Source organism: Liolophura sinensis, chromosome 6 (genome assembly GCF_032854445.1).
Source record: "Liolophura sinensis isolate JHLJ2023 chromosome 6, CUHK_Ljap_v2, whole genome shotgun sequence".
Classification (NCBI taxonomy): domain Eukaryota; kingdom Metazoa; phylum Mollusca; class Polyplacophora; order Chitonida; family Chitonidae; genus Liolophura; species Liolophura sinensis.
Window position 1 is genome coordinate 61259759 of NC_088300.1, and position 26426 is coordinate 61286184.

General features: G+C 37.9%; 2 protein-coding genes across 6 annotated transcripts in view; one reads left to right on the forward strand and one right to left on the reverse strand.

Moving 5' to 3' along the window:
* The first annotated feature begins 71 nt into the window (after positions 1-71).
* Positions 72-6665, forward strand: LOC135467955 (vesicle-associated membrane protein 8-like). Of its 2 annotated transcripts, XM_064745905.1 has the most exons (4): positions 72-155; positions 851-984; positions 1265-1408; positions 3821-6665. In XM_064745905.1, coding segments are annotated over exons 1-4 (372 nt in total). In that variant the 5' UTR covers positions 72-153; the 3' UTR covers positions 3913-6665. The 2 variants fall into 2 exon arrangements, with proteins under 2 accessions (XP_064601975.1, XP_064601974.1); XM_064745904.1 differs by lacking the exon at positions 72-155 and having other exon boundaries at positions 194-984.
* Positions 6666-7983: 1318 nt separating this feature from the next.
* Positions 7984-26426, reverse strand: part of LOC135466199 (lipase maturation factor 2-like) — a 40030-nt gene continuing 21587 nt past the window's right edge. For 3 of the 4 annotated variants that reach the window (XM_064743597.1, XM_064743595.1, XM_064743598.1), the window contains 9 exons: positions 25250-25367; positions 22473-22625; positions 21494-21599; positions 20314-20413; positions 15583-15698; positions 14592-14716; positions 13711-13930; positions 12259-12370; positions 7984-11959 (listed from right to left, as the gene is read on the reverse strand). In XM_064743597.1, the coding sequence (XP_064599667.1) occupies positions 11810-11959; positions 12259-12370; positions 13711-13930; positions 14592-14716; positions 15583-15698; positions 20314-20413; positions 21494-21599; positions 22473-22625; positions 25250-25367 (1200 nt within the window). In that variant the 3' untranslated portion in view covers positions 7984-11809. Of the gene's footprint in view, positions 11960-12258; positions 12371-13710; positions 13931-14591; positions 14717-15582; positions 15699-17426; positions 17543-20313; positions 20414-21493; positions 21600-22472; positions 22626-25249; positions 25368-26426 lie in introns of all 4 variants that reach the window. The other variant, XM_064743596.1, reaches the window with a different exon arrangement.

Sequence of the window (26426 nt, forward strand, 5' to 3'; positions counted from 1 at the left end):
CGACAACAGTTCGACTCACGACATGTACCTGGTGACCCTAAATGACCTAATTGGAATGCTCAGCTGACACAAGGCATGTGAGCCAGCAAGCAATGCCAACCGAGTCTTCGTCTGATTTGAATCAGTTGTCCGATTCTAAAGTAAACCACCAAAATGTAAGTACATGTGTACCCAAGCTGGACATGAACTGTGAGTAAACATCTATTAAACTATGGTATGTAAGAAAACAATGGCAACTCTTCCACCCACCGGTATGTAAAAGTTGTGAATTTATTTCAGCTGGAAACAGAAGTGAAACCGCAAGCCTATATTTAGCCTACAGAATACCCAAAATTGAAACTCTTAACAGTTTAACTTTATTGGAACGGTTTCTACCTGTCAACATCTGTTGATTGACAGTGGAAATCACAGATCTTACAGTTATACAAACCACAGTATATTCTCACACATATGCAGGACAGTGCCAGTTTAATTGATTGTTATTATGTTGCTATAATAACACGTTTCAGTAGGATAGCATACAATTGTACATAAAAATAGCAGTATAAAAAGTAGCTGTATAAAAATATTTGTCTGACATGGCTTTTAACCAGTATGTGAGTCTGATATCAGGCCCAGCATCCTAATTTTGGCCCAGGAATGCTCCTTTCAGGTAAAAATCAGTATAAAAAAAAAGAAAAAACGATCATTCAGCATTTTAAAGTTCCCTTTGAAATCTATAAAGGGTAGCTATTTTTCTAAACTTAGAATCAGTCAAATGAGACAACAAAGTGAAACTTACTTATTTACATCTGTAAACATTTCAGAATTTTTACCCTAAATACTTTGTGCATATGTTGATGTTGTTCAGGGCAAGCAGAGATAGCAGAAGCAGGCTTGACCAGCTGGACACCGAGGTATCAGAGGTGACCAGTCTGCTGAGGAACAATGTGGAGAAGGTGATGGACAGAGGCGAGAGGCTGGACAGTCTGCAGGAGCGCTCAGGTAAGCAAAACTTGATCTAAATATTTTGTAAAATATGAGTCTTACCGCTTTCTCCAGACATTGAGAGGAAACTGGGCAGAGCCCGGAGGGAAAACCACGACTGTTCACAGGTTGCTGGAAGACCTCCTCACTTATAAATGGGCGGAGAAGAAGCCAGCATGATCATCATTCTTGGTTGTGTGTATTTAATGTAGATTACCCATGGTTAACAGATCAGGTGATAGTTTTTCTGTCTTGAAAATGCTGAGACGGTTGAAAGAGTTGTCATTTCTACTTTCAGAGGATCTACATGCTAATTCAGTGAGATTTAACAACTCCTCCAGGCATCTGAAGCGCAAGATGTGCTGTAAGAATGTCAAGATGACAATCTGCCTCATCGTCATTGTTGTCGTCGTCATTGCAGCCATCACATTAATTATTCTGTGTAAGTTCAAATTAAATCACCCAAATGTTTGTTCGTGGCTCTTAATCATTCATTATTGCGTTTATTTCACCGCTGTTGTGAGTTACCATGGTGATCCCATGGTAATGTTAGAGACATTTAACATGATGAGCCACACCTTGTCGCACCTTGGGCTTTACCAGTACTTGCATGACCATGTCATACTGATGGAGTGGCTGAAGTATGGAAGTATGTGTTTATTCATTCAGTCCTTGGCCCTTATGAGCAGAATTCCAAACCAGAATAGCACCAATATTTCCATTTTTGAGGTGTTGTTATGGCCAAACCTTAGCAGGTATCTAACAAATTTCCAGACATAAAGCTCAGTTCCCAAAAGAAGGCTGAGGCATCATGTACCTGTTAAAGTTTGATGGTTTCATTTGGGCTCAGAGACTTAATGTCTGGAGGTGTGTCAGGTACCTGTAAAGGTTTGATAATTTCATTTCAGCTCAAAGGCTTTATATCAAGAGGCTTGTCGGGTATCTCTTAAGGTTTGATGGTTTAATTCAAGTTCAGAGGCGACGACTGGTTGACCCGTATCAGTATAATGGCTCGGGCGGGGCGGCTTACTTGCCTTCAGTAAGTCGTCTGAGTGAAGCAGCACTAGATAAAAGAGCGGTGGAAATCCGTCCTGCAACAAGGAGGCACATTACATACACCCTAAGGATTCCTTCGTCGTTATATGACTGAAAAATTATTGAGTACAACATTAAACCTCGTGCACTCACTCACTCACTCAAGTTCAAAGGTTTTGTGTCTAGTGGCTTGTCAGTATCGCTTCAGTGTTGATGGTTTCATACGAGGTCAAAGGCTTTATATCTAGAGGCTTGTCAGGCATCTATTAAGGTGTGGCGGTTTCATTCGGTCTCAGAAACTAAGGTACACTGTATAGTGTTTTTGATTTGGCTCCAAAGGCATTATGTCAGGAGGTTTGTCAGGCTCCCTTAAAGGTTTGGTGAGGTCTCCCTGTCCAAGGGGGTTAGCGCACCAGTACAGAGCAATGACCCAGGAGCCTCGTACCAATGTGGTCAGTGTGAGTTCAGGTACCGCTCATGCTGGATTCCTCTCCAGCTGTATGTGGAAAGGTCTACTAGCAACATGCGGATGGTCGTGGGTAAATTTTCCCCAGGGCCTGCATGGGGATTTCCTCTCACCATAATGCTGGCTCCAGTCGTATAAGTGAAATATTCTTAAGTACGCCATAAAACACTGATCAAATAAATGAATAAATCAATAAATTCAAGGTTTGATGGTTTCATTTGAGCTCAAAGGCTTTATGCCTGAAGGTTTGTCAGGTACTTGTTAAGGTTTGATGGTTTCATTTGGGCTCATAGGCTTTTTGTCTGGAGGTTTGTGAGGTACCTGTAAAGGTTTGATGGTTTCATTTGGGCTCAGGGGCTTTTTGTCTGGAGGTTTGTGAGGTACCTGTAAAGGTTTGATGGTTTCATTTGAGCTCAAAGGCTTTATGCCTGAAGGTTTGTCAGGTACCTGCTAAGCTTTGGTGATTTCATTTGAGCTTAGAGGCTTTATTTGTGGAGGTTTGTGAGGTACCTGTTAAGGTTTGATGGTTTCATTTGGGCTTAGAGGCTTTGTGTGAGGAGGTTTGTCAGGCACCTGTAAAGGTTTGATGGTTTCATTTGGGCTCAGGGGCTTTTTGTCTGGAGGTTTGTGAGGTACCTGTAAAGGTTTGATGGTTTCATTTGAGCTCAAAGGCTTTATGTCTGGAGGTTTGTCAGGTACCTGTAAAGGTTTGATGGTTTCATTTGGGCTCAGGGGCTTTTTGTCAGGAGGTTTGTCAGGTACCTGTAAAGGTTTGATGGTTTCATTTTGGCTCAGAGCCTTTATGTCTGAGGGTTGGTCAGGTTGCTGGAAAAGGGGAGGTAATTAATCCCCTTAATTGGTCTACCCATATTCCTCCATCTATGGAGCTGACAGCATGAAATGTCATGGAAAAGGTAAATAGTTACATATTTACTTTTTCAATGTAAAAAGATATACAGTTGTAATATACCATGATCTGTTTGAATCGTGTGAAATTCATGTATGGCAAAATCAGGCTTTAGAATGAGATTTGCACATTATGAGATACATGTGCTATCTACCTGGAAAGCGGGTGGGGTTGCTTGTGTGGCTTATATAGCAGGGAATGATGCTTTGGTGGACCCTGTGCATGTGCAACTCTCCTTTCTTTGGTAATCATGAGGATTTGACCAGGAAAACTGGGGATGAATGTAACCAGGTGATATATAAGAGCTACTGTATCTACTTCCGAATATCTCTTTAGTCTAGTCATAGAAACGTGGACTGGAAACCCAGAGATCGCAAGCTCAAATCCCGAGCTGGTAATCCCTGTCACATTGTTGTCATGTTTTACCTATGTTTTCTGTTATACAGTATCAGTGAAGCCATGGAACCATGACAAACCACATGGTAACAGCACAGTTCACAGTCCATCTCACAGATTCACCGTAGGTGACTCAGGATAGATGCTCTTTTACCTATGCTACCGTATGTACTCTCCAACTATGGGATAGTGATACATCACAGTTCATATCACAGAATCAATGAAGGTGGCTCAGGCCTCTGTACTTATATCCACACTACATTATATACTGTTCCTACTATGGGATAATGATACATGACAAACCACATGATAACTACACAATTTACAGCTCACCACACAGAATCACAGATGGTGCCACGAGATGGTTCTACCTTTCACTATTCACTTGGTAATCATATACTGGTAGAGTTTCACTTTTTTCTTTGGAATCAAGACAGATCAGCATATTTATTAATGTTTGTGTGTTTTTTGGAAACATTTTGTAGCCAATTTCCGTTAAAGATTTTTATGTCATTTGAAATTCTAAAATGATATGCATTTAAACTTTAGGCTGTTACATTTTATGCTGTTCAATACAGGTACATTAACAGTTTTAATAGGGTAGCAGAATATAGCTCAGTGAGTAAGGCGTGCGACTCCCAACCATGAGGCACACAAGGGTGAGTTCATTTCCGGCCTCAGGGAATTTGTCCCCTTACATTTACTGAAGGCCATTTGTCAGCCACAAATATGGTTTGCAAGTCTGTATACATCACTCGTGGGAAAGTTGATCAGCAACTTGCCAAATGTCGATGGTTTAATCCAGCCACTTCGGTTTCCCTCAAGAAGTGCAAAATTCAGGAGTATGTCATTGCAGAATGAGAGATTGCCAGAATTTTTAAAAATAGTTTCATCACAATTATCTCAGATGGAAACGTGATTTTGCACATAAGCAGAAACTTTAATCTGCAGGCTACATCTACATATATTGAATCTACATATAGTAAACACAGAGATATTTTTTAATTGATGGACATGCCTGTTTACTTTTTGACATGATAATGCATCCTAATGCACATTATAGTGTCATGGGTCAGAGATGTAGTATGATATTTCTAAAAATTGCTTCATTAACCAATGCTTGGTTTACAACATGTGGGAACATATTTTTTGAAGTATCACTAATTTAACATAAAGTTTTATTTGTGTATGTGTTTCTTAAATGAAATTATATTGTTCTTGTGAAAAATTATGTATATAGTGCTCTCTGCCTCAAGGTAAAGGTCATTTGGCTGGCCACAATTTTTAAATTATGAGGCGACACTATGTTTGAAATATGAACCTTCATTGTACCGATGTGCAGTAGGTATCCTTTGATGTTATTCACCTAGGTAATCTAGATCCACTGTCAAGTCATCATGCGTTATTTGGATGTTTGCTAAGTTCTTGTGATATTTTTACACATAGTGTAGGCATGGAGGAGGTATCGGCTATATTTGAAATCAAAATATATCTTGTTTAAAAAGAAATGTCTAAATACATACTGTTTTCAAGAAAAAAGATAAATAAACAAAAAAATAAAACAAAAAGAAAAACCATCAAATTGAAAAATGTAAAAACAACTACTCTGATTTAATGTTCAATATATCACTGTCCTTTTGTACAGTCTGCACATGACCAGTTTGAGTTTTAAAATGCATATCATCAGGGCACAGTCTCACAAGCTGTTATAGACTACTTGTATTTTTACTGCTTCTAGACAAATGTGATACACAGAGGGGCCTAGTTACAGTTAACTCCGTAGTCTTGGTAGGATAGCTTGGTAGAACTGAGCCAAGTCCGTTGTCCATTTCATAAATGTTTATATAAAATTTTCAGTCTCTATTTATTTTATCCATTTTATTAGTAGATTAGTTTTCATGTTTGTGAATGTGTAATCATTGTGTGATAACTGGTACCAAGTAATTCAGGTATTCTGCTCAGAAAACATTTTATAACATTATTTGTTGTTTCATTGATGTAATGGAAGTTTACCATTTTCAACCCTAAGATTGGCTTTGAGAAAAGTGCTTAAGTGTATTTCCTACTTTAATCACTTAAAATTCTTAACTGTGACTTTTGGAATTTAGATTTTGGATTTTGTGATTTATCTCTTGCACTTTATTAAAGTAAGAAAAAAATCAGAAAATGCTGAGGTATTTTTTGTTTTTCACATATGTGTATCACAGCCATGTTTAATATTTATGCTGTGAAAGCAATGCTAACCCTTTGAGGCCTGAAAACTTTTATCAAAACACAAAACTTTTCCTGTGCAGTTTGTTTTTGGGGCCCTTGATGGCTCCATCAGCTAAAGCTGTCACTACATGGTTTGTTGTCACTACATAGTTTGTAAAGTACATCTACTGGTGAAGGCTGGTGATTTAACCAAGGTATTAACGGGTAGTTTTCTCTGTGGACAAACCTGCCTGCTGTTGTACAAGTAAAAACGTACGGAGTATGATGTGAAGCATCTATGAAATTAGTTGAATATTAAACTTTTAAATGAAATTATTAAAATATTAAACGAAATTACCAAACTACTCACCCATTTTGTAAGAGTTATAAAAAAAAAAATTGGTAGTTTGGTGAGTCTACTATGAAAAGTTGTTTTAGGTTAGATTGTTTTTTGTTTCACCTTAGCTTCATGCATTAATATGTCAGTATGGACTTGTTAAACGTGGAATTGTCTGAAATGGTTATCATTGTATATGTTTAATGCTGTCTTGGAACATGACTGCTTATTTTGTACGTGTATATGTGTTGTAAAGTGGTCATATGATATACTCAGTCGTGCAAATATTTGTAGGATATTTGTAAAAATGGAACTCAGTTTTAAACATCACCTATTTGTACAAGAACCTATTTTATGAAATAAAAATGAAGAAAAAAAATTGAGATACTGTATTGTTATTAACTAATATGCAGTTAGCACATTTACCATGTGCCCTATTGGTGTGTTTTTGAGTTTAATGTCTGTTTCTTGCTTCAGTAATGGCATTTATTGTGCTGTCAAAGACCTGGATATAATACATCAATCAAGAGTACTGCAACCACTATTTATGAATGTCCTGCCCAGTTGCCCTTAAAGGATGCATGAAATGTATACAAGCATATAAAATGGAAAGGTATAGTTTTAAGGAAAATGAAATATATGGGGAAAAAAGTTGGAAGTTTTTTTTTTAATTTTTGAGGTATATTTTATGTTTCTTTATACATCCCCTCTATTTTACGCTTGTTTTCCGTCAGTGGGCAAAAATATTCATAAATGACATCATCAATGAACATACTGGAAAGACAGGACCAGCTTAGTGCCCCACAATCGGAGTTCTCCCCCCAATAAAGTTGTTTTAGCATCTTTCACCGCTGACATCGCTTAATTTCCGGATTGCCCTCTGGAGCTTTCTGAAAACTAGTTTAAAGTCATTGTTATGCCCCAGGAAGGAAGCAGAGAAGCTTATTTGTACTTTTCTATGTATTTATTTATTTTTATATGTATTAGGCCACATCATCTACTCGGTATTGAGAAATAAAGACCAAATGTTTCAGGCATCCTTTTATGCCTGTATGAACAAAATGTACCTTATCTCTCTAAACTTAAGGGAGTTCACAATCACAAAACTTTTGAAATGCTGGACAACATAACCAATATATGGATCACAACTTCTATGTATTTGGTGAGCGATGTTTTGGTATAGGTTCTTATATCGTTATCAAGCACAATGATCTATATATTTGTTATGGTATCCAACTCAAAAACTTCTAAATACCACTGAAAGAAGTCGTTCTGAAATATTGTATGAAATTTCTCATAACTGTCCATGAAAATGACACTGTGTCATCAGTACTTGCCAAAGATCAGTTTCCTCAACTCATCAAACTGATCGGCATAATGTAAGTGGAAAATTTTTGAGTATGACATTAAAAACAATTTGTATTTACAGTGTAGCTGCAAATGATACAGAATCTTTTCTGATTGGCTGGTCTGTGAGATAGGCATGTCCTGGCTATCCCTAGCCTAAGTTGAATGTTAGGCATAGCAGATTTGTTCAGCATCGATTCTATGCCCCTTTAATGAGTTAGCTGAGAATATTCTTACTTTTGTGAACAAAGCCAGAAAAATAAGTGTCTCGCAATACATTAATGTGAGTTGCAAGTAAACACATAATTAAAGCAAGACTGAAAACCAATTTAAAGGGAAAAGAAGTGTTTATTTCATTTCTGAAGGAAATCACTGCACACTATAGACAGAAATGATATCTACTGGCAGTGAGAGGTCTTTAGGGAAGTTACAGTGATAAGTAAACATTAAAAATTTTTTTTATTACTAAAACAATCATAGTAACATCTATAAGTTGAAAATATTATTATAAAACCAGCACCAGCGACTAGTGTAAGTTATTATCTAAATAGTTTCTAATTTTCAGAATTATGTGGTTCCCAACTGTGTCCTACCCAGTAGACTAGCCGTGATGATATGATAGAAATCAAAACTGCTAAAATAAAGCACCCTTAATAATCCAGTATCTACATGTAAATTCCAATCACCTTCAGTTTATAAGCAAGTTGGTAAAAAAGGCAGAAGTGACATCTGCCACAGGCACGGCAGAACAACGTCAATCTCGCAATGTACATGTAGATGGAAGACTGTTGCCAAATTGAGAGGGCCACATGTACAATCTACATATAAATACACGTCTAGATACAGTGACGACGGGAATATCACCAAAACCATGTTACACAAGACTCACAACAGCCTGAGATCAAAGAGTATGAACACAGTGTGCTAAACACGCAGCACTAAACCCAAATACAAGTCTATCACATAGTATACTGTGTATATAGTTGACTGGCTATTCCACTACTCACTTCACGCTTAAGTTCACATCAATCCTCACAGAGTTCTCTAATGATTGATCGAAAACTGTCATATTCTAGACTTCATTTCAACAATTAGACTCCAAACCACATCAAGATAAACTCACACAGTTCCATCTTGATCACTGGGAGATATATATCAAAGGATTAAAAAGCACAAATACAAGTACTTGTGCAACTCGTATGAACCTTTCAACTCATGTCATTTATTGTTCACAAGTTTCAATTTCAAAGAATTTTTGCTGATTAATTCCGAACTAAACAGCAGATGTTTTATTTTACAGTCGCTGGCATCATCATGTACTGACCAGCCACAAACTTCAACGGCCAAATGCAATTTGCCACAATCATTTTTCAAACACTTAATCTACAGTAGCAATACAAAGAGTCATGCTACAAGAAGGGACAGTTTTATCTTACGATACTGGCCAGAATATTTCTATCAAATTTACAATCAGTCCACAAAGTTTCTAGCAATGCATTAGGCTACACCAAAGAACTACATAAAACTTCATCACAGCACAAGTGTGACACATATTTTTTAAAAACAATACCAAAGAAATGGCATACAACTGTCACCAGATATATGGGCTTAATGGATAAAACATTATACTTTAATATCAGCAGTATTTTGTTACTGACCTTACTGTATTCTAACAGAACAATCACACAGAACTTTTTAAGAAGAGAATAGAGAAGCATACAACACCAAACATACAACAACTACCAGCAGTCATAGGTACATCCAGATATACAAGTAAAGCACAAGGCACAAATATTACAATAGTGGTATTTCTACATGGTATAGTTCGCTTCTGAACCTCCAGAACTTGCTGCCTTAAAGAAAATAGGTGGACAAAGAACATTTCCTGGTGTTTTACAGCGCAGACAAACCATAAATATTTACGGCATTTAATACAAAGCTTAGATGAGAACTGAGCACCAAGATGAAACCTCTACGACATGACAATCATCCAACAAAGATCTTCTATGAAAATCATGGATTAGGTTTGATCTTCAAGAGAAACATTATTATGATTTCTAAATCTGTAAAAAAAACAAACAAAAAAGTATTTCAATGCATCAGTATAAACTGTATTGTGTGTTAGAATTTTCACAGACTAATTCTGACTACCCTCCAAATTAAGAAAACAGGTTTACAGTATGGAATTTCCACCTGCTGCAGTTGACCTACTTTTGACTGCTGATGTCACATACACATGGTGACTTAAGAAAATCTGTGATGGACATATGACAAGAGGCAAGAACTTAAGATTGGTGTGCATGACTGTCACTGTGTGACGTCCACTGTCCTCTTTAATGGTCACTTCTTGATCCGCTCCAGAGCTTACACTACTTTAACTCCTTCTGATTTTGAATTTTGTGAAAAAAAGATGTGTAACCAATGTTTATGGTTTTCCTGTGTTATTTGTACGAAAACATGTTCATGGTAATGTTGTTCTTCTTTAAATTTTAATTTCTCAACCTGTTTATTAGATAAAAGTTAATTTGGCTACATTCTATATTGTAGTCAATACATATATAATTTATATTTTATATTATATGCATCTGTATTATTTGAATTCAGAGACACAACTACATGTATATTGGCTGGATTGACCAACTTTGGGGCTATTGAAAAAATATAATTTTATCACCCTAGACAGATCAATTAAAAGGTACAGAAGAATTGCAGTAGCCAGAAACCATTTTAGTAAACACAATGAGGATTGTGAAACTGTAAGAACAAGACAAGAACATAACAGTGAAATGAAAACTTTTCATTTTAATTTTATTTTTATGTTAAAAAAAAAAAAAAATCATTCCATGCAGCCATTTTGGGTTGTTTGCAAAATAAAATATTATGCAATCTAAGATAGATTTAAAACAAATCACTATTACAAAAATATTCCATCTGCGAATGAATGGTAAAAATTCATTATAAACAGAAAACAGCGATAAGCAAAAAATATCTTTCACCATATCCATCCATTGCAACAACGGAAAATTTAACAATAACTGGAAGATTAAAATTTCGTGAAAATGGGCATCTGTATGTTTAAAACGGGCCATGGTTACATATACGTGTCAAAAATCTCAAGCACTTCCAAGAAGAACATCCTCTTGTACTAGCAAGTGCCTTCTCGGCATGTATAATCAATTCTATAGCTGGTAACGTCATTCAGTTTGCCCTTTAATTACAGGCCAATAATTAACTTGCTCACCGTATATGTAGTTCAAATACATAAAGATCCATCCCCCTTTTTAGAAACTGAAATTAAAAAAATTAACAAAATCTTTGTCTTAAACCAGCCAGTGAGTTTATATGTAAACAACAGTGAACTGAATATACTTTACACTGCTCAAAGCTGATGCAGACATGAAACCTACCTACTGACATGTGCGTGAAAACAAAGTTACAAGTTCCGTTACAAAACACTGTTTAACAGCAGGATTTAAAACACCATTACTATACCATATGATCCACCTAACTTGGAACATAGGTAACACGCAACAGTATGTATACTCTGTCAAAAGCAGAGTACAAGTCCTCTAACACCCAAAATAAAAACTGCTTTGCATCAAATTGTGCTTTTTAAGCCAGCAAAGACCAAAGAGATTCTAGTCAAAGATCTTGGCTTTCTCAGCATGTAAACATCCTCAAATATGATGTTTTGCTTAAATCTGTTACAGAAAACAAAGCATAGTTCAGCATAAAGCCTTTTTTGTTGATACATAATTATGTATATTTTGGAACGAATCTACTAAAGAAAACGATAGTAAAGTATACAGTCCAACTTACTTGGAAACACAGCCCAACTTACCCAGAGAGGCTAAGTGAGGTGTCTATGAATACAGTTCGCATCATAGAATATGTCAATTACTAGGACGGCGCAAATGCAGAACGAAATATGTAAATAATAGTGAAGTTAAAACCAAGCTAACCGGATCAAAGTAAAAGGTGATGCTATACACAAGGTATCTGATAAATCCTAAAGAATGAAAGCTTACATGCAGCACAAAGGGACCACTGCTGAGGTCAACAATATACGGTATTATACTGAAGAACAGAGTTAATTCAAATGCTACATGAAAAAATACTACGTCAAGGTAAACTATTCTAGGTCACGTCTTTTCTTCTTGTGTTAGAAGAAGAGCCCGTTGAGCATCTGGATGGCTATTCCTAAGCCGAACAATGACATGACGAATGTGAATCCCTCTGTGCCACCAATCTGGGCACGAATAAAATCCAAAATTGACCCAAAGATGGTGGAGGGCTCTGGAGGACGCCCCTCCTGAAAGACAAAAAAAAAAAAAAAAAAGAAGGAAATAATAATGAATAAAATAAAATATTTAACATTTACATGTATTAAATATTATGAATAACTCAAAGGAAGCCACAAAACATCCAGTGCCATTATCCTAAATCCCTAAATAATCACTCTGGCATAATTTCTAAGTGCCCAATGCCTTCATAGCTCAAAGAATTATTTAACTAATGGATTTCTAGAACTAACCTCATCGTATCGTCAAACAGAGCCATAAATGTATCAGGAACTATGAAAATTATGTCATGTCCCTTTCAAAAACTCACCTGTATGATATTGGCGCTTTTCAAGTAGCTGACAAAGGTTTCATCTTGTACCATCAGCTCCGGTAGATATTCCATATGTTTCGTTCTGGTCCACCAGTCTTCAGTCGTGTAACTGACAACAGCACAAGCAACTTTTAGTTCCCTTTTATTGACAACACAGAATGAGACACATGCATGCAAAACAGCTCATTGCATAAAAAACTGAAATCATGAATTTGGTAATTTACGGTAATTAATATGCTTAGAGCATCAGCAATGGAACATTCCCCTTGTGCTTGCGTCAGTGTGCTATATATGCATGTTAAACTTCAGGTCAATACATACAACACTTTTTGAGATACCAACCCTAACATTTTGAATTCTTATGCACAATACGCTAAGTCAGGAATTCAGTAATTTACACATCCAATCAAAGATGGAATGACTCCCCCGACAACACCCCTCACCTGTGATATTCTGGTCTGCATGTGTGCAAACCCTGATCTCAATAAATGCAGTACTTTTTGAGATACTACCCCTAACACTTTAATATTTATTCTAATACACAATACACTAAGTCAGGAATTCAGTAATTTACAGTACTTTATATGCACCCATCAAATCAAGGAACGGGATATCCCCCTCGTGTTATCGTGCTCTACACGTGTACAAGCCCTGAGCTCAATACATACAGTACTGTTTAAGTTACCACCAGAGACATTTTGTGTAATATTGCTTTCCCTATTATTGGACGCCGACACTCAGAGTATGACGTAAGCTCCGCATGTACTTTATACAGGCGAAGTTTTTACCAAATCATTCATAGATAAATTTTAGTGAATCATTTGTGAGTGAGTGCGAGTGAGTGCCTGGGGTTTAACATCGTACTCAACAATTTTTCAGTCATATGACGACAAAGGAATCCTTAGGGTGTATGTACGTGTAATGTGCCTCCTTGTTGCAGGACGGATTTCCACCGCTCTTTTATTTATTGCTCCTTCACTGAGACGACTTACTGAAGGCAAGTAAGCCGCCCCGCCCGAGCCATTACACTGATACGGGTCAACCAGTCGTTGCACTATCCCCTTCATGCTGAATGCCAAGCGAGGAAGTTACAACTTCCTCTTTTAAAGTCTTAGGTGTGACTCGATCAAGGATTGATCCTGGATCTACTGTTCCTGCATTTGTTGTGAATAACTTGTTGATATTACATACACGCTTTAGTTTCAGGGTCCAGTTTCACATGTCATGTGGTACAGTATTAGTGACTTAAAAAATACTCTATGCCAAATGTATAAAAAAGTGCTGCTTGCTGCTTAGTGAAATTGGGCCAAATCTCCATGTACCTGAAGTTGTATTTAAGAGAGGTTTCTACATTTTTCTTCATCAAAAAAACAATTTGGGCAGAAGAAAATAAAACGGTAATTTACATCATGAGTAATCTAAACAAAAAATCTATGTAAGGAACCATACCCATCATAATCAGGCTGGTCCTTGGTGAAGTGGTAGTGGTAGAGCGTGGCCCTCATATACTTAGGGGGTGCACTGGGGAAAGGGTTGTGAGCTATCAGGTCCAACACCTCCTTCTGTCCAGTCAGTAAGCGGTAGATCAGGTTCAGGAACCATGGGTTGTTCTGGTAATTCCCCAAGGCGGCGAACCACAGCTGCCAGTCGAGACGTGGTTGATGAGGGGCTGCAGTCATCAACAACACACATGTAAACACTACACTACACAGCAATAACAGAGTAAACTCTAACTTTGAAAGGGCATACATCCATATGCATTGCGGGTTTAATTTCTGATTCTCAAACACCTCAAACTCACGATTTAAGGTGCCTAGCCCCACTGCTCTACCAACTGAGCTACCCAGACACAAGGAAACAGTTTCCTTATTCACTGCTTGTACTGAATGTACTGATGATTACTATCACAACAGGACATGACTTTTAAGTAATTTGAGAACGGCGTACACTCTGTTGGGATGAGTCCTGGCCCGAGGGTCAAGAAGCTGTCTTAAGACTTAAGTCAGTCTTAATTTGTGGTACTACTCCTGAACTTAGATTTAGACTTAAATGCAGTTAAAATAGCATTAGCCGTCACTTCACTCGCTCATAGATGTCTCTTAGCATAGCAGTCTATTAGACTCGTAGCATAGTTTGGTCAAATCCTATGGTCTCCATGCAACGATGCCAACATATAGTGCTGCCTCACTGGAATGCTATAAGAGGACACCAGGCATGTGTAGTCACATTACAGAAGGCCTACCATTAGTAGATCCATCCCCCTTTCTGTCAAGTGAGAAGTTAGGGTTGTGACTCAGTATGAACGGAGCAAGTTTACGAAGTTGCCTTACCTACAATAGGTGGAGCCCTGGAGACATTACCAGGTTTGTACAAAAATTCGTACTCCTTCCACTCCCCATTTAAACGGTTACGACCTTCGATGATGACCTCTGGTCTTCCACCTACCCCTGTCATTCTGTGATCCAAAAAAGTATTCATATAAAAATCTGTCCTTATCTCGAAAAGGAAATGAGCTAGTAATGACATTTAAGTTACATGTATATCCTGAATTCTCATTTATTCTATTAATCTATTAATTCTTGCTAGATATCATTGGAAAAAAGACAATAATAAAATGATCACAGCTTTAGAAGTTACACTGTACAAAATTTTACTGCCAATTGTCTGAGAAATCAAAAGATCAGATGTTTTTGGAACTGAACTCATGAAACAGCAAAAAAGAACTACTACTGTGAAAAATAGTACAGTAATACAGGGAAAAAAATACATGCTTAGTCTTAGCCAGGTGACACCCAATAATAAGTCATGCTTTGAAAGAAAAAGATAAAGCAACATAAAAAAGAAATCTTTAGCACACTTTCCCTCATAAATGTACATGCTTTGAAAGAAAAAGACAGAGGAATACAAATAGGAATCTTTAGCATTCTTTTTCTCATGAATTCCTTCTCCACTTATCATTATGTAGTTACTGCTACAGCAGGCTAGGTATATCCCACTGAATAGCCAATGAATACTGAACAGCAGTAATGTAAGCCAAGATTTTGGGACAATTTATCAAAGTCTCAAACATCCAACATGAGCATTCTTCATCCATGTGATCATGACAAAATACATTACTGGTAAAAAAAACAAAAAAATAATAAATAACAGTTTTTGAAGTACTCAAAGTGTTCGGAGCATACTTCTTGATTTGACCATGTTAAAGTGAATATAAAACTGAACAATGAACAAAACAAAACTGTGATACATGTACATTTATATGCGAGAAACATGTTGGTGGTAAATGTGTGAAAGAAGAGAAAAGATAAGTTATAGTCTTACACTCTGAAAAGGCCATAGGAGCTAGTTAGTTCAAAACTTTCAACACGCTTATGCCAAATTCTAACAGTGGACGGTAAACGCCAGTATGATTCCCCCTCAATCACATTAAGAGACACCTAAAGAACACAAAGAAACTAACAGTATGTATAAAAGTATTAACAAGCATCAACTCCCACCATGACCAATCTACAACACATCAATTAACAGATCAAGACTCCAACAAATACAAGACATACATACATGTAACACTTCCAGCATGCAAACCACACAGTATAAATGCGCCCATACTGATGTGGGCCCACCCAATGACACTGTGATGTGGACATTTTGAGTGAGTTTGACTTTGTTTGGTTTTTAAGAAATCATACTTGCTATATTAACTCTTGCTTAGATTATTTCATGACCTGGGTTACTGTAATCAAAAGAGTCAAATTTATTCAATTATGTTTTTCTGTGGCAATGGTAGGTATTTGAAAATCACAAGTTTAAAAGCTCTAAGTGAAGTGGTTCTGTAGATGTTGTGCTGATGACACAAAACTGCGAGACATCACAAAAGAGCCATTACTCTGTAACATCATTGCTTTAGGATCTGTTTTTAACAGGCTTCTGGGTCAGTGGCACTGTAGATGTAATGTTAATGTTGCAAAGTTTACATATAGATCTTTGGAAGGACAGAGGGATGGGTGAATAGACAGGTGGACATACAGATGGTTGGAAGGGCGGAGGAATGGGTGGATAGACAGGTGGACGTACAGATGGTTGGAAGGACGGAGGAATGGGTGGATAGACAGGTGGACGCACAGATGAGTTGGAAGGGCAGAGGAATGGGTGGATAGACATGTGGATGTACAGACGGTTGAAAGGACACAGGAATGGGTGGATAGACAGGTGGACGTACAGATTGTTGGAAGGACTGAGGAATGGGTGGATAGACAGGTGGATGCACAGATTGTTGGAAGGACGGAAGAATGGGTGGATAGACAGGTGGATGTACAGATGGTTGGAAGGACGGAGGAATGGGTGGATAGACAGGTGGACGTACAGATTGTTGGAAGGACTGAGGAATGGGTGGATAGACAGGTGGACGTACAGATTGTTGGAAGGACGGAAGAATGGGTGGATAGACAGGTGGATGTACAGATGGTTGGAAGGACGGAGGAATGGGTGGATAGACAGGTGGATGTACAGATGGTTGGAAGGACAGAGGAATGGGTGGATAGACAGGTGGACGTACAGATTGTTGGAAGGACAGAGGAATGGGTGGATAGACAGTTGGACATACAGATTGTTGGAAGGACGGAGGAATGGATAGATAGACAGATGGATGCACAGATGGTTGGAAGGACGGAGGAATGGGTGGATAGACAGGTGGACGTACAGATGGTTGGAAGGACAGAGGAATGGGTGGATAGACAGGTGGACGTACAGATTGTTGGAATGACAGAGGAATGGGTGGACAGACAGGTGGACGTACAGATGGTTGGAAGGATGGAGGAATGGGTGGATAGACAGGTGGACGTACAGATGGTTGGAAGGACGGAGGAATGGGTGGATAGACAGGTGGACGTACAGATTAATGGAAGGACGGAGGAATGGGTGGATAGACAGGTGGACGTACAGATTGTTGGAAGGACAGAGGGACGGATAGATAGACAGATGGACATACAACACCATACCATAAAACACAGCCTCATCATTAATTGTCAAGTATATAATTAGGATTTAGTAAGGATATGTGTAGCCCCAGCCCATGTTAGTTTTCCGTGCTGCACCATGCTGCTCTCCCAGGCACATAGCCAGCACAACACCAAGGCACCAGAGATAAACATCTGTACAACTGGTACCTGCGAAATAGTCCGTAGCCATTGACAAAATGGAGGGCCTTAGTTCTGCTATGAATCTGTCTGATACCAGGCCAGATATTCACGCTGGTTTTCTTTTCTAGACCAGCATGAGGCACCTATAAAGTCAACCATGACAGCTCAGAGCATATGCTCATGTTGTGCACACATGTATCCAAATAAACATCAACATTTGTGCAAACAAATGTAAATTATTACAGTGAATATATTTATGAGATCCAATACAAACATGAAATAATGACAAACAAATGACCTAGAATATCCCCCATGACTAAGTCCCACAATTTCCCCAGTTTCTGGCAGTTCTGTTGATCCTAGAAAGGAGTTTTGATGTCTGTTTGGAAGGTAAGATGATTCCCTACTGAAAAAATATAAATCTCAGCACCCAACGTAATATTTCATTACATTCATGCAGATGTAATGCAGATTTTTGGACTACATTTTAGATAATTTTAATAATAAACTCATACATGTGTAATACATGTCATTGTCAATATACTTGTAGATACAGCCTTTACAAAGTTTTATGTAACATAATGTACCAACCTCGCCCAAAAACAAATTTAGACTATGCGGTGAGTACGCCCAGATTAAGTGATGAGAGTGTGAACTCAGTGTCATCATCTGATGCGCAAAAGTCACCTGATCTTTCAGTGAACAAAGTTCGGCCAGCATGGTGAAATGCAGATGGCCCTTTGTCTTACTTTTCCTACTAAGGTGTTTGACCTTGTTCGCCTGGTGATCGGACCCGAAACGTGTGATTAGGTAAAAAAGTCAACTTGATGGCAGCTGTAGGCCTGCATTCATTTGAATATGAAGCAAAAAACAAGAATTATCTGTTCAGTCTAAAGCCCCACCCAGACTATCCAACATTGTTCAACTTTTGCTGACTCAACAGCATGTTGAATGCTGTTGAGGTAAGTGGAGTATCCCGTCCACACTACAAATCACTTAGGTCAACATTCTGAAACAATGTTGTCATGTATTGAACTGTGTTGAGTTTTTTTTTTTTTTTAACAAACTTTCGATAAATAAATTGGAGGGAAATTTTCATCTTTCTCTCCAATACATGAGACACAATGACTAGCAGGTTTCATGTGATTATTGGCTGCGCTTATTGCCATAGCCATACTCCTGTATCCACAAAACTGTCTTATCGTGAGACCAGCTTCTCTCTTTCGCCTTTGGTGCTGCCATTTTGTCCAAGTCATGTGCCTTAATATGGTTACTTTATTTCTACACGCCTGCTGATTGGCTACATTCACTCAACTTGTTGACAAAAAATACACATGCACATTTCCGATTCAACAAAGTTGGATGGTGTCGAGTGTTGTTGAACGGAGTTGAAGAACCCATCCAGACTACTCAACTTCAAGCTGACTCTTGCTGAGTCATGTATGCTAATATTTATTAGCATACATGAACGCACAAATCATAGAACTCTTTTTGTATATAAATGCAGTAAAGCTCCCAATGTTCCCCTTTTATGCAAGGGGAAAGAAGAAATATCACACATCAGCAGCATGGTGCCTCAATTTAACCACCAAAAATATCTGAATTCTCTCTGAAGTTGAAGTCAATACTCCCCTATAGGTCTTCTCTTTTGTAAATAGAACATAAACAATTGTCTACATGTATTTTAAACCAAACAATAGAGCTTGATATTTATGTCCAACGGTGAAATTACTTTCGACCAATTCTATATATATATATATATATTATTTATGCTTATAACATATATCTAGACTTTTTTCATGTGGCCAAAACAAAAGGATAAGGCAGAAATTCTGATCTGACTGCAACTTTCTCTCGCTTCTAAATACATTTTCACTTTCTTCATGTTTGCGGGTCCATTTTTACAATACTAATAAAAAAGGCAACATATTTCATGATACATAATAAATTCATTATTTTTTCAAAAGTTTTCCCCGACTGAAATTGTTAACGTCATCGGCACTTTATCGCCACAACACGAGACGTAAAAACAGCTGACAGGCACTGACGGATGTGTATTGTATCGGCAGTAATGCGTCAATGTGATCAGGCTGCCACACTTGGGTAGCTGCACGCCCAGAGCAAGTGACAACGACGTGAAGAGAACACCCATAGGAGAGACAGACTATGCCCAGAGTACGTGAATATCACACACTCAGTTTTGGGCATGGGTGGTACTGTAGCTCATACCTGTGTTCAGCATTCAACACACAAGTTTCATCATGTGTGAAAACAGCTGATGACTGTCTTGTACATGTATTAAATGACTGTCTTCAAGTCTACTATATTAAATCACAGTCTTAAAGAAGACATGGTCATGTAAGACAGTTGAGCATTTATGATCACCCTATTCTAAACAGTGCAATACAAGTATATCTAAAATTTTGGGACCCCATTATTAATATGGGCCAACTCCTAGTCCTACTTACTGGGAACAACTGAAATGTCCCCATGTTTAACCACTTTATTTCCTTAAAAGAATGGTTTTATTTCTTTCTTTTTTTCAGCATGATATTTTAAACTGTCTACACTCAATTTCATCTAAAGTTTAGCTTTTTTTGAAGTGACGAATTCTGATGGACTCATCCATTTTATAGGGCAACTTTTGAGCTTTTTGAGAAGTTTGATTAATATTTTATTAGAACAACTTAAGTGTTGGCACTGAAGGTATTGTCTGAAGGTCTTTACACCCTTATGAAAATGCATTGTCACAGGCAAAACTTTATGTGAAATAGAGTAATCCCCAAACCAATTGTTAGGAACGACTAAAACTGAAATGCACTCCATGTTCAACAACTTGATTTCATTAATAAAATAATTTTCTTTCTTTCTGCAGGTTATTTTCACCTGTGTATAACACCTGTCTCTCACTCACCAGACTGATGGAGAACATGCCCACAGCCACTGCCCCAAACACCACCACTTTGAGGAGGGACCACACCTTCTGCACCTGACTCTTCTCCTCCTTCAGAGACCTAGAGGACACACAAACATGGGTGGGGTCAGGAGACTGGAGTGTAAATTCAGCAATAAGTAACACACATCTCACACAACCATTTGTGTACAGATTCAATAAAAGACAGAGCCAAGTGAATTTCTATGAGAATCTTCATTGGACGGTACGGCATTTGAAAACCATTCTGCTGTATCTTATTTATTTCCTTACGTATTATATGTAGTGTATTTGTTTAATGCCATACTCAAGAATTTTTCACTTATACAATGACAATTACACTTTAAAGGGTGGAGGATAATGGAATGACCGAGGTCCATGTAACCCATAGGCCTTTGGCAAGTTAATGATGAACAGCATTTTCAGAAAATCAAACTATAAATCTTCAACCTTTTTGACCTACAAAGTACATTTCTCAGTGGCGTTTATGCATACAATTATTACGAAAATGACACCGAAAATGATGCATTGGTGTCAATGAAGGCATAAGCTTCATAAAACTATGCAATTTATTTTTTTTACACCCCATAGTTCTCTCAGAATGTTTCACCATATTGATGGCAGTGATGGTTGAAAAGGTTGATGTTTGAATTAGGATAGCATGTACATGCATGTGGTACCAAAGCAAATGTCCCAATGGTACCACAAGTCTACCATTTGCAATTTGATTTAAAAAGGCTCTACCAGATATCAGTGGGAAAAAATCAATATTCGTTAATTAAGTGAACTTTTCTGTGTTTATTAGGAATAGCTCAAATTGTTACGTTTTCAATAAAATGAAGACTCTTACCTTTATTATTTACAGTGTTAGAATTCTAAAGTTTGAAAAATTTGTCATACGAAATGATTTATACATTTTTGGAGCTTTATTACCCATTCTGAATGGCAACACTGGCACAGACTCTAAAAAAAAAAGCAACCATTCAACTGGATTTCCACTGATCAATTTTTGGCAAAAATTGCCAGTATATCCTTTAAAACATGGCCAGCAAAATCAGTGTGTTTAAGGCCACTTTCCAGTGAAGGAGAGAACAAATACCATGGCTACAACAACATGATTTTAAGTTCCCATTGTTTGTCAAACTTCTAATACAAAACTTACCGTAGAACTGAAATAAATATTTCATATCCCAGTGACAAAACACCCAACCACATGGTATAAGGCATGATAAACTTCAGCCATTCAGTAAACTTCTGGTAGTCAAACTCTGCACAACAGAAACAAACATGACAACACAATGTGTCGGCTAGTACTGCTGAATGTAACGCAAAATCATTGCAGAGACAATGTCGAACTATTGCATAGTTACAACTATCACTGGAATGTACAGTAAAGAAAAATACATAAACAAGTTCATATAATGTGCAAATGTGCGGTCAGTCAGTTTTCGGGGCAGTGTAAAGACTGAACTTCACAATTAGCATTATTTTACTGTATGTACATATATGAAGGAAACCAGACATGACCACACATGCCTTTCCCCTACTCCATGTACTGAACATTCTCCTGCCAGGTGTGCATTAGCTGCGCAAAAGCATTAGGTTTATTTATTTATTTCATTGGTGTTTTACGTTGTACTCAAGAATATTTCACTTATATGATGGCAGCCAGCATTATGGTGGGTGGAAACTGGGCAGAGCCTGGGGAAACCCACGACCATCCGACCATGCTGGAAGACCTTCCCACATACGGCTGGAGAGGAAGCCAGTATGAGCTGGACTTGAACTCACAGTGACCGCATTGGTGAGATACTCTTGGGTCATTACGCTGCGCTAGCGCACTAACCAACTGAGTCACAGAGGCCCCTAAAAGCATTAGATAGGTACTACTGAAGGACCACAAGAATCTGGATCCAACCCACAAGTCTCTGCTGACTTCAATGAAAGAAATATCTAATTTTATCCTTTACATGAAGCACTTGCAGTTTCTCTTTTTTTTTAAAATTGTTTGTTGAATTATGGAAGGCCAATAATGCAACAGTCTTTATAGAAAGCGGTGGTGAATTGGCACAGAATAATTTATCAAAAATTTAGAATGCCACTCTCTAAATGTGAACCTAACAAGAGATATTGAAACTCACGGATATTGGACTGAATGGTGTAATCCTTCTCAAAGTGGAGCCCAAACAGTTTTACAAGGAAAAACCCGGAGAAGGCAAACACGGCCAAGGGGAAGACCACATTAGAGATGATACGCAGAATGGTCCAGATCAAGGATCTCTTAGTCTTAGCACCTGAAATTAAAACAGTCTAATACATCAAAATGCATCAAATTGATTTCAAAGTTAATGTCACGGTGGTGGACAGGAAGTAGCCTCTGACAGCTTTACGTAGGACCACATATTAAAGTGGCCCCATGAGTGCTGCTTATTTCCACCAAGAGCCTGAAAAAAGCTGAGAAGTGGGGAGTCCACTAATATGCTGTCATGTACTGAACTAACATGTCATATGTCCTGGTGATTTGATGACAAACATCTTTACTACTTCGCACTATTGATATGTTTTGAATGCCTAACTAACAAACATATCTTTTCAACAAATGATCAACATGGGAATTAGGCAATGGTATAGCAACATAACTGTGTACACAGGTTATAATATCAAAACACTATACCACACGGTATAGTCAAAATCTTCCACAGTATTACAATGAACACACGGACACATCTGATTTATTGTCTTCTTCTAGTCTTTATTCAGACATTTCATTTTATTTTCGGAGGGCTTGATTGATTTACTTTTACAGATAAATATAAAACATGCATATGAGCATTCACTTCTGAACAAATACATTGGCACCACAAGAGTAGTGTCGCGTTTCAATTTGTGTTGGAATATTTGATTTATTTGATTGGTGTTTTACGCCGTACTCGTGGAATATTTGATATATTGCAATTCTTTCACATGTTTGCAAGGTGTTAATTCAAGCATATGCTGAAGGCATTTGTCTGTGTAGACTGATAAAATTATACTTTTTTGAAGCCCTGAAATGGGCCAATCCAACTAATGTGGCTTTGTCTCCACGATCTAATTGTACATAAATTAAAATTGCATAAATGTTGAGATATTAGGGCAGCGGTGTCCCCTTACTAAAACAAAAAATAACCGTGCCTTTACTAAACACAATAGCAATGCCAGAACAATGCAACATGTAGTGTTAAATGGCCAATTAAATCTGATTGGTTGGCTAGTTCTATTGTCCACCAGCCCACTTAAAATAACGACAGCGTACTGTGGATCAGGTGACGAAGAGATAACATGCATTGTTTGCTCTTAAGTAAGCTTTTGGTGGCTCTTGATTACCCTTCACTGGTTGTCTATGGGGAGATCCCCATACATTAAAGGTACGAAGAACTGATCCATGTGATAACAATCTTACTCCGTTTACCAACACCCACATATAAAAAGCAGGGAGCAATCTGTGATATATAGGTTTCATAGCTGTTCCCAATAGTTGAGGAACATGTACAGTAAGGTTTCAGTCACAGCAGAGAATTGTATGTTAATGTGTAGGACGATTAGTTTGAATGTTTGCACTTACTGTAATTCTTCAACCTTTTCACATGTTCGCAAGGTGTTTATTCATATTCTGATTGCATTATACTGTGCCGACTGATAAAAAATATACTTTTTGTGAAGCCCTGAAAATGGCCAATCCAGCTAATGTAGTTTTGTCATCAAAATCAAATTTAAAGTATGCATAAATTTTACTGATGGTCTGTCAAATGTGAAAAGGTTGAAGAGTTAGGGTCCCTCTTTAATGGTTGTGAGCAGAAGACTTCAATTCAAATGAAGAAGGACACTCAAAAAAATGGAAAATACATGGCATTTCTGACAGATTTCTTCGCTTAAAAGGACAAGGTACCGGTAATGCATTGAAACCGTCTCTGGTTAATGGATACAATGTAAGTCAATGTCAATGGATTCTTAATCCTGTTCATAAACAAGGGTCCTTGACATCTTCTTTACATGGACTCAGTAGTCAGAGGTCCCCAGTTGTCCACAGCTAGAATCACTGTCATAATGAAGACTTACGATTACTGGGCAGCTTGACCCAATTGTGGCATCCCAGTAGTCACCCGGGGGCTGTTTGTCAAAGGTGTTGTAACGTTATGCAGGTTGTAAATACCAAGGCCGCTTTTGCCGTCAGTATGCGATGTCATGGTGACTAGGCCAGCGTAACGTTACGACCCCTTTGAGAAACAGCCCCGCTGTGTACTGTTGTATCTTGACATTTCCCACTTTTTTGGTTCTTTTTATCTCCTGTTGTTCCTAACTTCTGATGAATATAATGCAGCATCACAGGTGAGCATAATGCAGCAGCATCACAGGTGAGCATAATGCAGCAGCATCACAGGTGAGCATAATGCAGCAGCATCACAGGTGAGCATAATGCAGCATCACAGGTGAGCATAATGCAACATCACAGTTGAGCATAATGCAGCAGCATCACAGGTGAGCATACTGGATATCCATTTCAGCAGAAGTTAAGGTGATTTTATATTTCAAATTTTTCACTTTTCACCTTCACTTTCACTCATGATTAATGTCTCAAATTTTTTAACACAATAAGCCCAAACATAATTTCAGGGGTCTTGTGAGTTCATGCAAATATAAGCAAGACCAGGTGGGGCTCTAGCAAACTAATCTAGGTAAAAGGTGTTTTTAGGAGATTTGCAAGAGCCACCAGCCCTGTCTAGTGTAAATCTGAGTGAACTCCCAAGACTTGTGAAATGCCGACTGAGATTATAAGATGTTGCTCTGAAGAGCAAACAATACAGGTCTAACAAACCCATTACAGTCACTTTGATACACTAATCATGGGATGTCTGTCAGCAAAAATATTGTAGTGTCTTACCACTAGCCTTCTTGCGGAAGAAGAGCTCATCATCCAGCAAAGAAAAACACAGGACAATGGTGAGCAAGTTGAAGAAGTTGTAGTTCCCTGTTATCATGATAAGAACTTGGAGTAACACCTGAAAAATACAATGACACAATGTCAAAGAGCATGTTACAAGTAGACGTTATTGCTCACCGGTAAATGTAACAACCTGGTATAGCACCTGAAGACAACACAACAATAGTAAGTCAACCAAGATATTTGTTCCTTGCCAGTTGAATTTGGTGCAGAGTTGGTAACTTAGAATTGGTAGTAAGGCTACAAAAGAGCTCGCATGCAGGAGACACATGAATGCAAAACTTCAGCTCTATGCATAAAGAACTGAAATTGTGAATTTGGTAATTTACATTAATTAATTTGCTCAGAAAATGTCAGTAACAGAACATCCCCCGTGCGTAATTGTGCTTTGTATGCACATAAAACTTCAGGTCAATACATACAATATTTTTTCAGATACCACCCATAACATTTTGTTTAACTTTGATTCTTATACATAACACAGCAAGTCAGGAATTCAGTAATTTACAGTACTTAATATGCATACATCCAATCAACGATGGAATTTTCCCCTTGTGTTATTGTGCTCTACATGTGTACAATCCCTGAGCTCAATACCTGCAGTACTTTTTAAGATACCTCCCATAACATCTTGTTTAACACTGCTTTCTCTATTACTGGATGCAGACACCGATGTTCAGGGTACGACATGAGCTACACCTGCCCTTTATACAGGCTAGCTACAATACCATAATAACAGTGCTAAATATTAGATCCCTGACATATCATACAAAACAAGATCAGAGAGTCATTGATGTTCATGAGTTTATTTATACTCCATGCACCTCGTATTTATATGTCTGTCTGTCCCTCAGCAACTCCACAGAAAAAAAGTTAGACAGGAATTTGGATGAAATTTTGAGCACAGGTACAGGGCTAAGGACCGATGCATTTAATTCTGGTAGTGATCTACTTTGGAATTCCGACCCAGGAATGTTTTAAGTCCTCACCACAGACATATACGACGGACACACACACTACTGTCCCTATGTCTGTAGTGAGGGAATTTGTACATTTAGCTGTGATGAAGTTTCTCTAACATCTCTTACTTGAATAGTGTTTAAACATGTAGCTGTGC